The 13,829-nt window shown below is 42.4% G+C and overlaps 1 protein-coding gene across 1 annotated transcript in view; it reads left to right on the forward strand.

The window, feature by feature from the left end:
• slc25a21 (solute carrier family 25 member 21) overlaps nt 1-13,829 on the forward strand; it is a 79,604-nt gene that overhangs the window by 43,789 nt on the left and 21,986 nt on the right. Inside the window, exon 3 of the mRNA XM_076108458.1 lies at nt 9,185-9,233. Within this exon, the coding sequence (XP_075964573.1) occupies nt 9,185-9,233 (49 nt within the window). The remainder of the gene's footprint in view (nt 1-9,184; nt 9,234-13,829) is intronic.

The raw sequence follows: 13,829 nt of genomic DNA on the forward strand, positions 1-13,829 counted from the left end.
TTTATGGTGAGTTGTGGGGCAGTGGGAGGGGTCACTTTGGGGGTTTTCCCCATTCTTTATTCCCATTGACATCTTTTCTTTCATCTTAGAAAGAAGCGACTCTTACGGACAATGAAATGATTATGCAGGTTCATGTTATGACCACCGGTTTTAATTATTTCTAACTTTGCCTATCCTTGTTGTTATGGCGGATGGCTCTAAAGATGTGAGCCTCGGCTGGAGAAGAAGACGGTCAGAGGCGCAAATCGAAGTAGTAGCGAATTCAAAACGTATTTGATGTCGCAGTTGTAAGCGAAACATAACACCATAGTTGTTCAATTCTCCAAAGACTGACGCATAAATCCAAAGCGAACTGTTTTAAGCTGCAGATTATTCATCTTCTCTCAACGGAACAATGCACCTTGGGAGTCACTGTTAACTTCTCCCCACAAACATTTTTGGACACAGACTTGTGCCTCGTTCTCATAAAATCAGAAGTATATCAATTAAATAAAGATTGTTTCATGCACTGATTTCAAATGGCTCCTTCCAGTTTACAACTTTATTAACACTTTAAGCAATATATTTAGACAGTGAATATACTGGGTTCACATATTTGTTACGTAACTCACATAGTTGTCAACATTGACTTATTTTACCTTACTTTTGTTACATAACTCACGTTCATGTTTGCTGTAACACGGGACACTAACAGCAGTCTCCTGGCTGAAAGTCAAGTGTTGTTTTGACCCCTTGCTCCACCCCGACCTCACCTGGCCCCTCAGAGGCAGCTCTCCACTTCCTGGCTCATGACATTTAGTTTATATACAGATTGTATCGTTCATTACGTTTTGTAGGTAGGTCTACAGTCAATGGGACCAGCCGGTGCAGGTTGTACGATTAATGAGCACTTGATTTGAACTATTTGAGGGGTCAAATTGCTCAGTATTTCTAAAGAAAGAACCAGAGCATGTAAAAAATAATGCAGTTTTATCATTTTTATTTAATTCACAAGTAGTTATCTTTTGACTCTTAAGATATATGTTGTGAGCCCTTAAAGTCTCCCCATCCCAGGTGTGTGAAACCACTGGTTTGTAGTGAACAATGCAGGCGACTATTATTAAAATGTTGTGCTCATATTTGCGGAACAATGTCTTTTGTTGCAAGATTATACAGTTTATTTAGATGGTGACAGGTGTCCTGCAGGAGTTGGAGACAATTTGTTTAAAAAGCAATCCTCGTGAAAGAATCAGTCCGAGATGACACGGAGCACTTCCTCTCAAACATCAGTTACACCAGGTTTTGCATTTATTTTGTCCCCTTTTCTTCTCCTCCTGTCACCTGCTTCCGTGCTGCTGGAGTGTGTATTTGCATCTGTGTGTGTGTGTGTGTGTGTGTGTGTGTGTGTGTGTGTGTGTGTGTGTGTGTATGTGTATGTGTGTGTGTGTGTGTGTGTGTGTGTGTGTGTGTGTGTGTGTGTGTGTGTGTGTGTGTGTGTGTGTGTGTGTGTGTGTGTGTGTGTGTGTGTGAAAAGAAAAAGAAAGAAATGTGACCACAGGTGTCAAGAAAACAGTGACAGTAATGGAGGAGAGAGGCTCCGCCGGTGACAGCGTGCACTGTCGGCACGGTCTGCCTGTCAACCTTTCACTAGTTTATCATCAGCCCATCAGCTCAGGCCCTGACCCAGTCAACAGCACACACACCTCACACACACACCTTTACACCATCCATCAATATCACAGAGTTCATCTCAAGTTTGACAGACAGGAACATACCCGAGCTGTCTCTGCGTATAGCCGGTGAGGAAAATGCTCCATGATGCATCACTTTACAACGGAAAATCTAAACTGGAGACGGCACACTCAACTAAAAAATCAATAGATTACAAACGTCATATATTAGTCCACGCGTTGTACCATCAATATAGCAATTGTATCTGCAGATTATTTGATAAGTGTATCAAATAACGCGGTAAAGGAGATGATTGATGTTTCAAGGTGTTGACCAACAGTTATGCAAATAAAGGCAAAGATATCAGATGAAGTAAACCTATAAATCTTCTTCTCCAACCCTTTTCTCTCACTCTTTTCATCTCAACTCGTGCATTGACGACCGCTGACTTGTAAACGGGAGACATGTGAGCTATGTCTTTATTGTTAAGATCTTGTTCAGTTTATCAAGGAGGAGGATTAAAGTTACGTTTTACAAGCAAAATTGCGATCGTATCTTTGCATCTGTGACATTTTTACGAGACAAAGAGTCAGTGCGCTAAGTTCCGGTGGTAGAAAAATAGTTCAAATGAAAATCTTGTTTCCTAAAATCGTCACAAAATGGATGTTGATAATCTCATTTAATTCATTTTTTGACGTTGAAAAAAGTCTCCACACTCCAGAATTTAGTGATTTAAATTTGAGCTACTTGTAGTTATCCAGCCTGTGAGCCCTCGGAGGTGATAACAGACGAAGCAGCAGCACCAGTAGCCGACGCAGGCCTGGCGTGGAATGCCGGGATACTTGCACTTCATGTCGGGGGCCCTCATTTAAAAAAAAAATCCCCTGCTGTCATTGGAGATGGCCTCGCTTGTTTTTATAAGCACCCTTTGAGCTTTTTCAAGTGCAGAATTAGGGACTGTTTAGGGAGTTAACCAGGACGCTTCTGCACTCCCAAGACAGGAAGGCTGATGATGGTGATATCTGTGATTAATAGCGCTCTCTCTCTCCCTCCCTCTCTCTCTCTCTCTCTCTCCCTCCCTCCCTCCCCCCTACTTCCCAGATGTCTTGAGCTATTACTTTTTTTTTTTAAATATGTAAATTCCAACATAATCGGTTCCCTCTCGCTAGTGTTTGGTTTAGGACAGAAGAGGAAAGTTAGAGGGGGCGCATAAATCACTTTTAGTAATGGTTGCCTGCTTTCGCGGTAATTGATTTTTGTTCTGCGTTTTTTTCATTATTCATATTTAATAGAACTACAGATATTCCTTTCTTATGCCATCATTGTACAAAATGGTTTATACTAAATTTCAAATTGAATGTTATCATTTTGGAAGTGTTGCAGCGCCTGTTTGCTTTACAAACAGGTTTGGCTCCAAGGCCGTATTTCAATACTGTAGTTTGGCTCACTTGGTAGTAACTATAGTTTATTGGCCTCACCCAGGCTTCATGTTATTTGGATACCTCTTTATGTTACATTTATTACACCCACTTCCCTGATTCGCCTTCTTGCCAACTGAACTGTTTTCTTACAAATAAGTGTAAGTTATTGTCATATTGTCATAGTCCATTTATTTTGTATTAAACTAACACAATAAATATCCCATAAACATGTGGCCAGACAGGCTCTAATTGTTTGTTGTAAAAGCTAAGCCCGAATAACATCAACACAACCTGGTATAATGTTTGAGGAGTAGCAGGTTGGGTTTGTATAAAAGACATTTATGTCTGAAAGGTGAAAATATGCTCTTTGCAATCAAAATATGAATTGTTTTCATCTTGTTGGTTGTCTGTGTTAACTCCCTGGAGTTTGTAATCCTGCACATGTTTTCATCCTTTATATATCACCATGCCATTCTTCATTCTTTCACCTCTGCTGTACTTTTACCCGGGCGTTAAAAAGAACTAATCTGCGTTTCTAAATCACAGCACCTGGCCAAGTCGCTGATGGATATCACGTTGGCTTTGTTACCTCAGATGACAAATTGCGAGGGAGCAGCAGCTCGCAGGGTTTGTTTAGCATTCCAGATCCGATGTGTTTTGAAAAGTATTAATGGAGGACATGGAGGCATAATTTATCACCTGCAGGTTCAGTCAGGAGCTCTTGTCAAAACCAGAGTGGGCCTGTGAGGGGAAACTTTGTCATGGTGACACTCCTATGCTTCATCTCACGTCTCGTAACACCAGGACGAGCTGCGATTTTCTGCTTTGGCTCTCAATGAACCAAGAAATGTATCGTGTAATACAATGTTTTTAAAACAATTAGCAATGTTTATCTTCATTTCTGAATTACATTATAAAAATTTAAAAAATGCAATTTACTTTTGATGTTGTCGGTCTTCTTAACCAAGGACAAGAAGTCAATATTATGTTTAATTATGCAGCTGTAACTTGTTTCTAATGAAATTCTCCATTATTTTATGAGCGTAATTTATAAAAAACTATCATTAGCATATTTAAGAAAGTAGAGTGTAAGCTATCATAAGACACTGTAGCCTTTACCAGGTCAAGTAAGCGTGTGAAATGAGCGAGCAGTATGTCTCTCATGTATTAGCCCATTTAACTGGGGGAGCTGTGCTTCCTGTGGCAGTGACCTTCTCCCTGTGGCTGCTGGGAATTACAGTCATTCAGTGTGTGTCTTGGTATGATGGATGACACCTGCACCCGTTGAGCAATCGCTCCCTGGCACACTATTGTTTTTCTTTTTCTCACTTTTGCGTGGGAGCAAACTGTGTACATTCCCCAGCCAAAACCAACTCCGATAATCTTCTCATCTGCGTGATGTATGATCTTATCTCTTTGGAAGACAAGTTATCGGAAAGGACTGGAATGTCTTGCCAATACCGGCCTAGTGAGGCTGTACTTGTTGGATCCGTCCCAGAGGCCTACTGCAAAAATCCCTCCAGCTAAACCAGGAGTGATGCAGCACTTTTTAACACCCGGCCCCATCGTTTCTACCATATGGTCTTCTTATCAAATACTCCAAACAAAAGCCAAATTCCAATGCAGTTAAAACACTGCATATGACGTCAGCTCTGTGCAATAACAAAACCAGACGCCGAGTCAAAACTATATGTTGTTACAGTATGAAATCTCACTGTATCCTTGTAGCTCATTTGTTTCTACTGTACACTGCGGCTTGGCACAGAATGCCTTTGTGGCAAATAGTAGTTTTTCAGTGTACACGTAAGAGTGTGTCTTAACGGCTGTGCTCCAGACACTCTTTTGTCATTAGCTCTTGTTCCTGACTCAGTGTTTCTGTGTGTCTGCAAGGTGCTGAATGACTAGCCCCGTCACTACCATTGTGGTTCAGACACAAAAGAACCTTCAAATACTGGAATCTCCCAATATGTCACTCACTGATGCCTAGCAAAGGAATATACGTCAACCAGATGGCAGGTCACTGTGATAATATGCCCCTCCTCCTCTCAGCTGGGGGAGGCCGGATGTCTGCAGGAGGAGCTGGAGACCAGAGAAGGGAAGGCTGAGTGAAGCAACTCAGCAGCATCATCATCATCATCATCATCTCCTTGGTTTGCCCTCACCATGCTCGGTGCATCTGAGGCTGTAGAGGGGTGTGAAGTGCTCCCGCGAGTGTGTGGGTTCACTGCTGCCGCGCTCTGTGATTAAACAGCAGTATGTGCTGACAGCTGGAGTGGAAGAGCATGATGCACTGGGGCACAGTGGCGCAAGAAGCTGCCTCTCAGTGGTGTCGAGGAAATTACATATTTGGTTTCTTGGGGGCCTTGATGCAGTTCCATGACATGTTAGCACAAGGCATGGAACGATGAGAACATTTCATGTCACGAGTATCCTCGTCAACACTGGGATTCACCATTTTATCCCGATAATCATCAACATTTTTTTTAGTGAACATCCTTTTTAGTGAAAAACATACTATCATAAATAAACTAATCATTACATCCCCCTGCGTAAATTAAGCATAAGAAAATATCATTATTGTGAGTATATTCTTTCTGAAACAATAATTCCTGTATGTTTGTAAACGGCCCCTTCCCCACTTCTAACCCCCACTACTTCAGGCTGATCAACCTTCATTTTGAACAGAACCCTCTGTAAAGTTTCGTAACTGCATCTTGCACGGTTGCATTGCGATGACAAAAACTGTCAATAGGCTCCGACACAGTCAGAGACAAAGACAGAGACACACCTGGCAAAGTAGTCAAAAGGGCTTCTGTGAGAGTTCCAGCTAAAGTAGGTGTCTCTACAGACTCTCAAATTAAAAACAATACCAGAGTCGCTGTCCCGACTGGTTCACTAATAGCCTCAAAATATGAAGATGTAATGCAGCGACAGGTTGCATCCTTTGTGGATCTGTCATCAGTTCTGTAAATGCAACGCCCTCTTCTGCAGTATTTTTCGTCATTTAATTGACAAGGCACACAAAAGCATTTTCTCGACTGGAAAAACCTTGAACTGTTGCTGTTGTGACATTTCCATATACAGCACAGATAACCTTTGTGACTGGAAGTTGTCAGAATGCATTCTGGGACATGAAGGTAATCACTAAAGTTACCGTCTGAGGGTGATTGTTTGTTGAATTGACTGAATCAAGACCTGTACTACATGTCATACAAAGGTCAATTTCAGATTGTGGTTGCACTTTCTGTTGTTTTAGTTTTCGCCCTACAGCCTGTCAAGTCATCTGCCATCAGCTGTTCTTAAGGTGGAAGATCGTTAGACCGATGCTAAAGTAAACACAGCCTAGTTTGGCATTCATGCTTGTCATTGCTTAATCCTCGTGCAACTGACATCCTGGAGACATCACATGCATTGCTAACTGACGTCAACCCCCGCATCTAAAGACGCTGGCTCGTAGTGCACCCAAACACAAGTTCTCGACAGCCTGAGAACTGAACTCAACACGCTGAACTAATCACCGTATCTGAATGGCACAGCAGGGCAGGCCCGTTAATTAGTAAAGAGTGTTAACTACTGTTACCTTTCTAAGTTAATGAAGCATTTGGTAACCTGTATCCTTTAGAGTTCCTGTAATCTGAGGTTTACGATGAGGCCCAAAATCTAGTGTGAATCATTTTAAGTGACGTATCCAGATGTGCACAGCTGCTCTGGTCACTTGCAGGTACAAGTAGCCTCTAGCAGTGCACTCCTTTTGATATTTGACGGAAATATAATTTGGTTTGTTTTATAGCTTGTTGATGATGGAAATGCAGACACGTGACTTCCACCATAATAATCTGAGTCTTAACGTTATTTTACTGCTGCTGTTGTTTCAACTCTGTGGTATAATCTGTATTACTTTCCAGACTTTAAATCATTTTATACCTTCTTCAGGTTACAAATGTAAGAGACTCGCACCTTACCTGTTAAAACAGCAACAGTGCAACTAATAATTAATGGCAGAATATTATCCTAGAAAAACAGGATGTTGTGCACCTGGTAGTCTAATCATAACGGATCAAGAGGGATTAAAGAACCTTCAAATAGTTACTGACAATAACAGCAGTTTTTGCAAATTGCTATTCGCATTGGTGGAACATTTTTACATACCCAGTAAAAATCTGGATTGAGTTCCCTAAAGGGATATATTGTCCAGTGTTAAACTACCAAATAGTAATGTAAAGTATGGTCTCCAGCTTTATCGGCTACAACAATAAGAGTTATGTTAGAAATAATAAGCGGATGATTCAGTATATGATTTGGTAGCATTACAATGACGGCGGCTTTTCTGCTGCCTAAAGAGTACAAAAATACAAAAGGTTAGGTAATCCAAAAACTAGAGTAAACTTTAAGTAAAAGATCAAAATACATCTTCCACCACTAGCTTTTTGCCAATAAGCTATCTTCGTTTGGAGAGACTCGACCTAAGAACTGAGTGTTCCGTTTCTATGAGATGGCAGAAGCTTTCCTTTTCCCCAGACTTGACTCTCCCACCCCGCATCACCTGTTGGAGCATGTTCGGTCACTTCCCAGCATCTTTGTGTTTGCACAGGCTGATCGAGCAGGTTTGGTTTCATTGTGTAATCTCATTACCTGCTGAAAGATTTGATGCGCCTCATCTTCACTACAGGCCAATAAATAGCAATGCCAGAAAACGATTCGTCCAAAGCCGTCCTGTTACCTTTTCAGTGCAGTATCATTAAACAACCGTAGTCGGGTCAACTGAGCCGTAACAGATGGAGTTCTGTTTGACTCTTGCCTGCTGGTAGCTTGGTTCAGTAGTTCTTGGTCCTCCCATTCGTACATTCAGATGCAACTGAAGACAAAGTCATTTTTTTCTGTGGTATTTTACTCGATAATTACTTCTCTGGGGGAAAAAAAACCAGAGGACGCACCTTTTTATAGACAATATGTTTAATTGAGCTAATTAGAAAGAGTCCATATTGCACAGCAGCTGTGTACACACACAGTGGAATCTGCACGGCACCAGGAAAGGGATGTAGTGAGAAAAAGTCAGAAGGCCTCCATGCCAAAGCAGTGGCTTTTTCAACACAGATGCACATAGTTAGCGTGTGTGTGAAACCTCAGAGGCCCTCGCTGATCAACCCGGCTGCATTGGTTCGCCCGCTGCTGGCTCATTGCTGATGTTACTGGGTTTGCACGGATGATATGGTCGGTGGCTTCGGCCCTTCAAAATGCCGAGAATTATAGTCGCTCACAGGAATTTTGGAATTCAGACCCATGTTCTTGCAAAAATGCCACAAGGCTCAAAACTGGTGGTTGGCATTTAAGTTAGGCAGAGTGACAATCAGCGTGATGATACGGTTCTGGTAGAAAGTTTGCTGGCGCTGGTTGTCTGTCCAAAACCATACGGTAGCAAGAAAAAGTGCATTTGTCCAACAGTAAAACTTTAGGAACTAATTTTAAAGGAAAGAGGAAAAAAAATGTCATGAACAAGCATTCACTGACTTTTGCCCATATTAGCAGTCTTATTGGGTTATTTTAAGTAGAACTGTCACACTTGACATAAAACATCATATTTATTTGCTGTCTGATCCTGCAGGGCTTTAAGATATATGTGCCGTTCAGTTGTACAAGTTCATATTGGCTCAATTGGTAGTTTTAACTGGTGTACAGCAACATTGTAATGTGCATAGCTGTAAGAGTACGCGGTACAAAGACTAGTCAGGAGGAACAAACAAGCCCTGTATGACTACAACTAATTATTGTCATCAATTGATCTGGCAATTATTTATTCGTTTTTTGTGTTATTGTGTTTAATTATGTTATTTACTGTGGTCAAACTTCTTCATATTACTTCATCCAACAGTCCAACAATCCTAAAATATTCACTCAACAAATCCTAACATTTGAGAAGCTGGAATTGGCAACTATTTAGTATTTTTGCTTGACAAGTGACTTGAAATAATAACAACACTGTTGTGCTCACAACATCAGATATTGATGGAAAGAAAGATCCCCGAGAACTGTCCTGAGATCTGAGAACATAACAACCAGCATTCACCTCAATGTTCATGGTTATTAAAGTGACTTATCCTGTTTCTGCCATTCAGGTCTGGTAGAGATCTGCTTGATGCATCCCCTCGATGTAGTGAAGACAAGGTAAGCCACCCATTCATAACTCGACAACTCATACATGAACTCGTATTTCGTGTAACTTTAGCTCACGCATAATCTTCATACAAGAAAGACATTTTTAATCCACATCTGCCTTGAATCCTCTTGGTGGGTGTTTGGGTCTGTGTGTAGTGGAGTTCCCAGCATACCAGGTCTTTTTTCTTCTTCTTCTTCCCCAGCTGGCCAACTCTGCGCTCATTCTCCTCACAAGTGGGCAGCAATGGCAAGAGCCTTAGATGTGGGAAATTAAATGCATCATTTAACCATTCATTCCCCCCACCATGTTAACATTAGACGTTTTTATTTTGGCAAAATGACTCACATTTTTCACCTCATCACATATTTTAAGAATGCATACTTTTTTTTCGGAATGGCTTATTGAAAGAAGGTGACTTGCAGGATCAATCACTCAATGAACTCTGTGTCTAATATCTTGTGTTCCGTTAGCATCTCTTCTTTGTGTGTTATGCAAGAGTGGCAGCGGTCTTGAGCTGTAGAGTGATCAGGAGCCTCACACCACAGCGTCTCGGCCGGCCATAAACAGGTCGTGGGCTACTACTAAAGCTTTATAGTCTTTCACAGGCCTAGCCAAGACCTCTGGCTTCGTTTTGTACCCCCCCCCCCCCCCCCCCCCCCCTGCCCCATTCACTACTTGTCAGTAAATTGTGCTGCTTTTTTTGTCATTTACGGCAGCAGTTTCTTGGTAAATAAATTGCTTGGCGTGCCTTTAAAAAAAAAAAGTGAGATGGTTGCACTTTGAAGGCCGTGCCACCACCTGAACACAGAGAGGGAAGCGCAGGGATAAAAGCCAGAGGTGAGCGGTGGTGTATTAGTCGATATTTGATACTTTGAAGGCACACAGTGTGATTTATTGTCACGTGTAGAAACTATGGGGGTTTATTACAGGTAAGGCTTGCGCTCTGCCTGTCTGTCCTCACACGGGGTCAGGGTTAAAAGTGCACTCACTATTTTCTTTGTAACGCTCTTCCTTAAAAAGCGTTAAAAGGCGCTCTAAAGTTGGACAGGTTTATCTGTTTGTTTTCTGTTTGTGTTGCCATGTGTTCATGTCGACAGGCTTTCTGTTGCTGGGAACGGGTCTGTGTAAATTGATTCCTTTTGGTCATGATCTGGGTTTGTTTGCTTTATTAACAAAATGAACAAACAGAATCGTCTTTCTTCTTTTTAATTGGCAGCTTTAGATGATGTCATAAAAGTGTCTAAACACCAGGAGGTTGCTGCTTATTTTGATGGCAGACATCCACCCAGAAACACACCGTACCCGTGTATACATGCAATCATATTGTACATGCATGCTCACACACTTTAACATACCCACATGAATTCATAAACCAAGCATACATACCAGCTAATTGGGACACTGAGGGAGCGGAAATCTATTAGCAGGAACCTTGGAGCCGAGAGTCAGACACAGACACACCTTCACTGGGTCTCTCTCTCTCTCTCTCTCTCTCTCTCTCTCTCTCTCTCTCTCTCTCTCTCTCTTTCTCTTTCTCTTTCTCTTTCTCTTTCTCTCTTTCTCTCTCTCTCTTTCTCTTAGGCATGGCTCTTATTAGGCACCGACTCCTGCTTTAATGTCCACCGGTCCAAATTGAACAGCAACTGGAGTAAATTTACTTTTTTCCACCAACTCAGAATCAAAGGGATTCTCTCCCCCCCCCCCCCCCCCTTTCTTTCTCCCTCTTTACTTTTTTTTTTTTTTTTGCTAGGTAAACTTGACTAAATGCGTACCTGCCTGGGAGCTGATGTTTACCTATTTTCCAAATGTGGGTTTATCTTTCTCCTCTTCCTCCGAGGGAGAGGAGGAGGGGCAGTGCATTTCAGATAGTTGCATAGAGGCACTGACACTAGTAGCTAAGTATGCTGCTGTTATGAATCAAAAATATGTCGGGAGAATTTGACAGCTTCTTCCTTTTAAATAAAAAGTGCTGATTCACCGACCAAGATGATTGTTTTGGCAGATAAATGAAAAGCTGTGTTCCACAGATTTGAAAGACGGGTGACCGAAACAAAAATACTCGACTATTTATATTTCAAAGCATATAAAAGCAAGTTCCTTATGACAAAAGTATCAGCTCGGTATTAAAAATACTGTTGGGATAATGATAGAAAGTATTTGACTAGACCACACTAGACATTGCTTTAGATGTAAAGTAAACATCTTGTCAGACTTTGTGCCTTTGTTGTTGCACTTTACTCCCTGTTGAGAGCTCATTGACCAGTTGAGCCATGACCCCTGTAACTCACCTTTGCTAACAAGTACATCTTTCTTACATCTGAGGGACTCCTGCAGAGCCCACCTTCCATCGGGTGTGACTTACTACCTCTTTCATCGTCGTGAAAGAGTTGAACATGAACAAATTTCTAATAAGTTCAGCGACGCAACAAACAGGCTGGTGGAGGTTCTGTGTGTTTCTTGAGATTTATTTACCGGACAAATGGCCAATAGCATCAGCTGTAGTGTGAAGAGACCTTTTTGTGCTTGTTTTGTCGGAAATAACAGACCAAAACCCAAAGCTGTTCCATTCACGATGATATAAATCAGAGAAAGGCACACACAGAGATTCTGACCAAACTCTGTGTCAATAAAAGCTCATCAGGTTGGATGAAGGCAAAATAGCCGGGATGTTTAGTATGGTATATCGGAGAAAGGTTGTGTGCCATGATTTGTTTTTATGAACTATTTCAAGTTTAGGACAACTATTTACTACACATGTAACTTCTCATCGGAAACAGTTGCGTTTCTTGTTCTTTGTTTTCTTATCGTGAGTAAATCCGGTTAATAATCCGCCCAATATGTAAATGTAGCCTTCTTCACACAAAGTAAACCGTTAATTGCCCCCTCCCTCCTCCGTGGGTGAGGGCAGGAATGTGGGGCTGAAGGTGGAGGGCGCGATGCGGTGTGGGGAAGCCAGTCGTTGGTTGAGCAGAAAGAGAGACGGTGGGACCAGAGTTACAGCTTTTCATTAACCTGGAAACCACCTAGTTACATGGTTCATGGGCTGGTCTCAGCTCACTTGGAGGTAACAAAGGGTGTCGGGCGGCACTTTCTGCAGGGGGCTGTGTGCTCGGGGCACCCCATCTGACTCTGATCAGGTTCTCCCTCTCATTAGAGAGTTGCACTGAGCCTGCATTTCCCTTCATGTCGAGATCCTATTACATGGAGCTCCACCCTTATACACATTCATGCGCAAACATACTCGCGCTCATCTAAGCAGCTTCCCATCACCCATTTTACTTCCAGCCAAAGAGTGAAACCACATCTTCCTCGTGTTCGTGTCTCCCTGAGCAACTTCTCCCGTCATCGTGAACTTCTTGCGGTTTCTACGCCGTGCACATGATCCGATGTGTTTGCACAAAATACATCTCTTGACTAAGCCACTCCTTCTTTGCCTCTGTTCTCCCTCTGCACCCACACTTTCTTTCTCTCTAATGCTTTCCCGTTCTGATTCCTCCTCTTCTCGTCTTTTCTCTCCCTAAGATATCCACTCTTCTAAACTCCTCGCACTGAGCACTAACCGTTTCTACTGTTTTTACATTCTGTCTTCAATCGTTTTAGCTTTTCAGCAACCATCTGAGTCAGCCTGTTGTTGAATTAGCCACTACTCCAGCTAATATAAACCATACTGTGAAACAACATCGTGTTAAGAGCATTGTTTAAACTGCCATCATTCCATCTGAGTTTGTAGTGTGTTGAGCGATTGTGTAATGTTGTTTTAAATCCTCGTTGTACATGTGTTTCAGAAGATTTGTATTGAATTATGCAATTCGGCAAATTGTATTGTATGACATGGCTGTCAGAGTCATTGCAAACCACTAAGCCTTCCAGTAGCCTGTTTCAAGCCTGATTAGAAAAACCTGGTACTGGCCCTTGCTCGCGGCGGTATCCATGGCAACACTACCTCCATTTGGTCACAGCATGCATGAAAGTGTGTCCCACTTGGGGGGCTTGAAAGTGATCTTTGATGAGGGCTTTGACAGATGACGTCCAGTCTTTTTGGGGAACGTGTGATAGCGCTGAGGATGGCCCAAAGGCTTCACCCCTCCCTCCCGCCTCCCACCTCCGTTTGCCCCCAACTGCTTGGTGAACCCCAGTGCACTTATGGAGGAATCCCTGACACAACCCTCAAACAGCAGGGCACAAAGCGGCACCAGCCTGATAGCTGATCTTGCCTTGTAAAGGAGCAGGCGGGTCAGCGGTCGTCGAGCAGGCTCCTAATCCCTCCGGCGCTGAGAGACTGCGGGGCAAGGCTTTGCTCACAGTGTAAAGCCAAAAACACATGCAGCGTATGTCTAGGATGAACCCAGCTCAGTCTGTGCTTCGCTTCATTGCACAAGCATTAGAGAGGGTGAGTCCAGTGCACAAGGTGGAGAACAAGTCCTTTCATGAGTGCAGCATTTTTGGCAGGATTAAAAAAGGATGCCTTGGCATTCCAGTCACACTCTCTCGGATGATGCCTCAGTCTTCTGTATGAAATATGTGGCTTAGCTTAATTTAATATGGAACATTTTGATCATGGGCAAGATATACAGATGAATAAATGGGCCTATGTATGTACCCAC

The sequence above is a fragment of the Anarhichas minor genome, unplaced genomic scaffold (genome assembly GCF_050575085.1).
Source record: "Anarhichas minor isolate MPS153535 unplaced genomic scaffold, ASM5057508v1 ptg000040l, whole genome shotgun sequence".
NCBI lineage: Eukaryota > Metazoa > Chordata > Actinopteri > Perciformes > Anarhichadidae > Anarhichas > Anarhichas minor.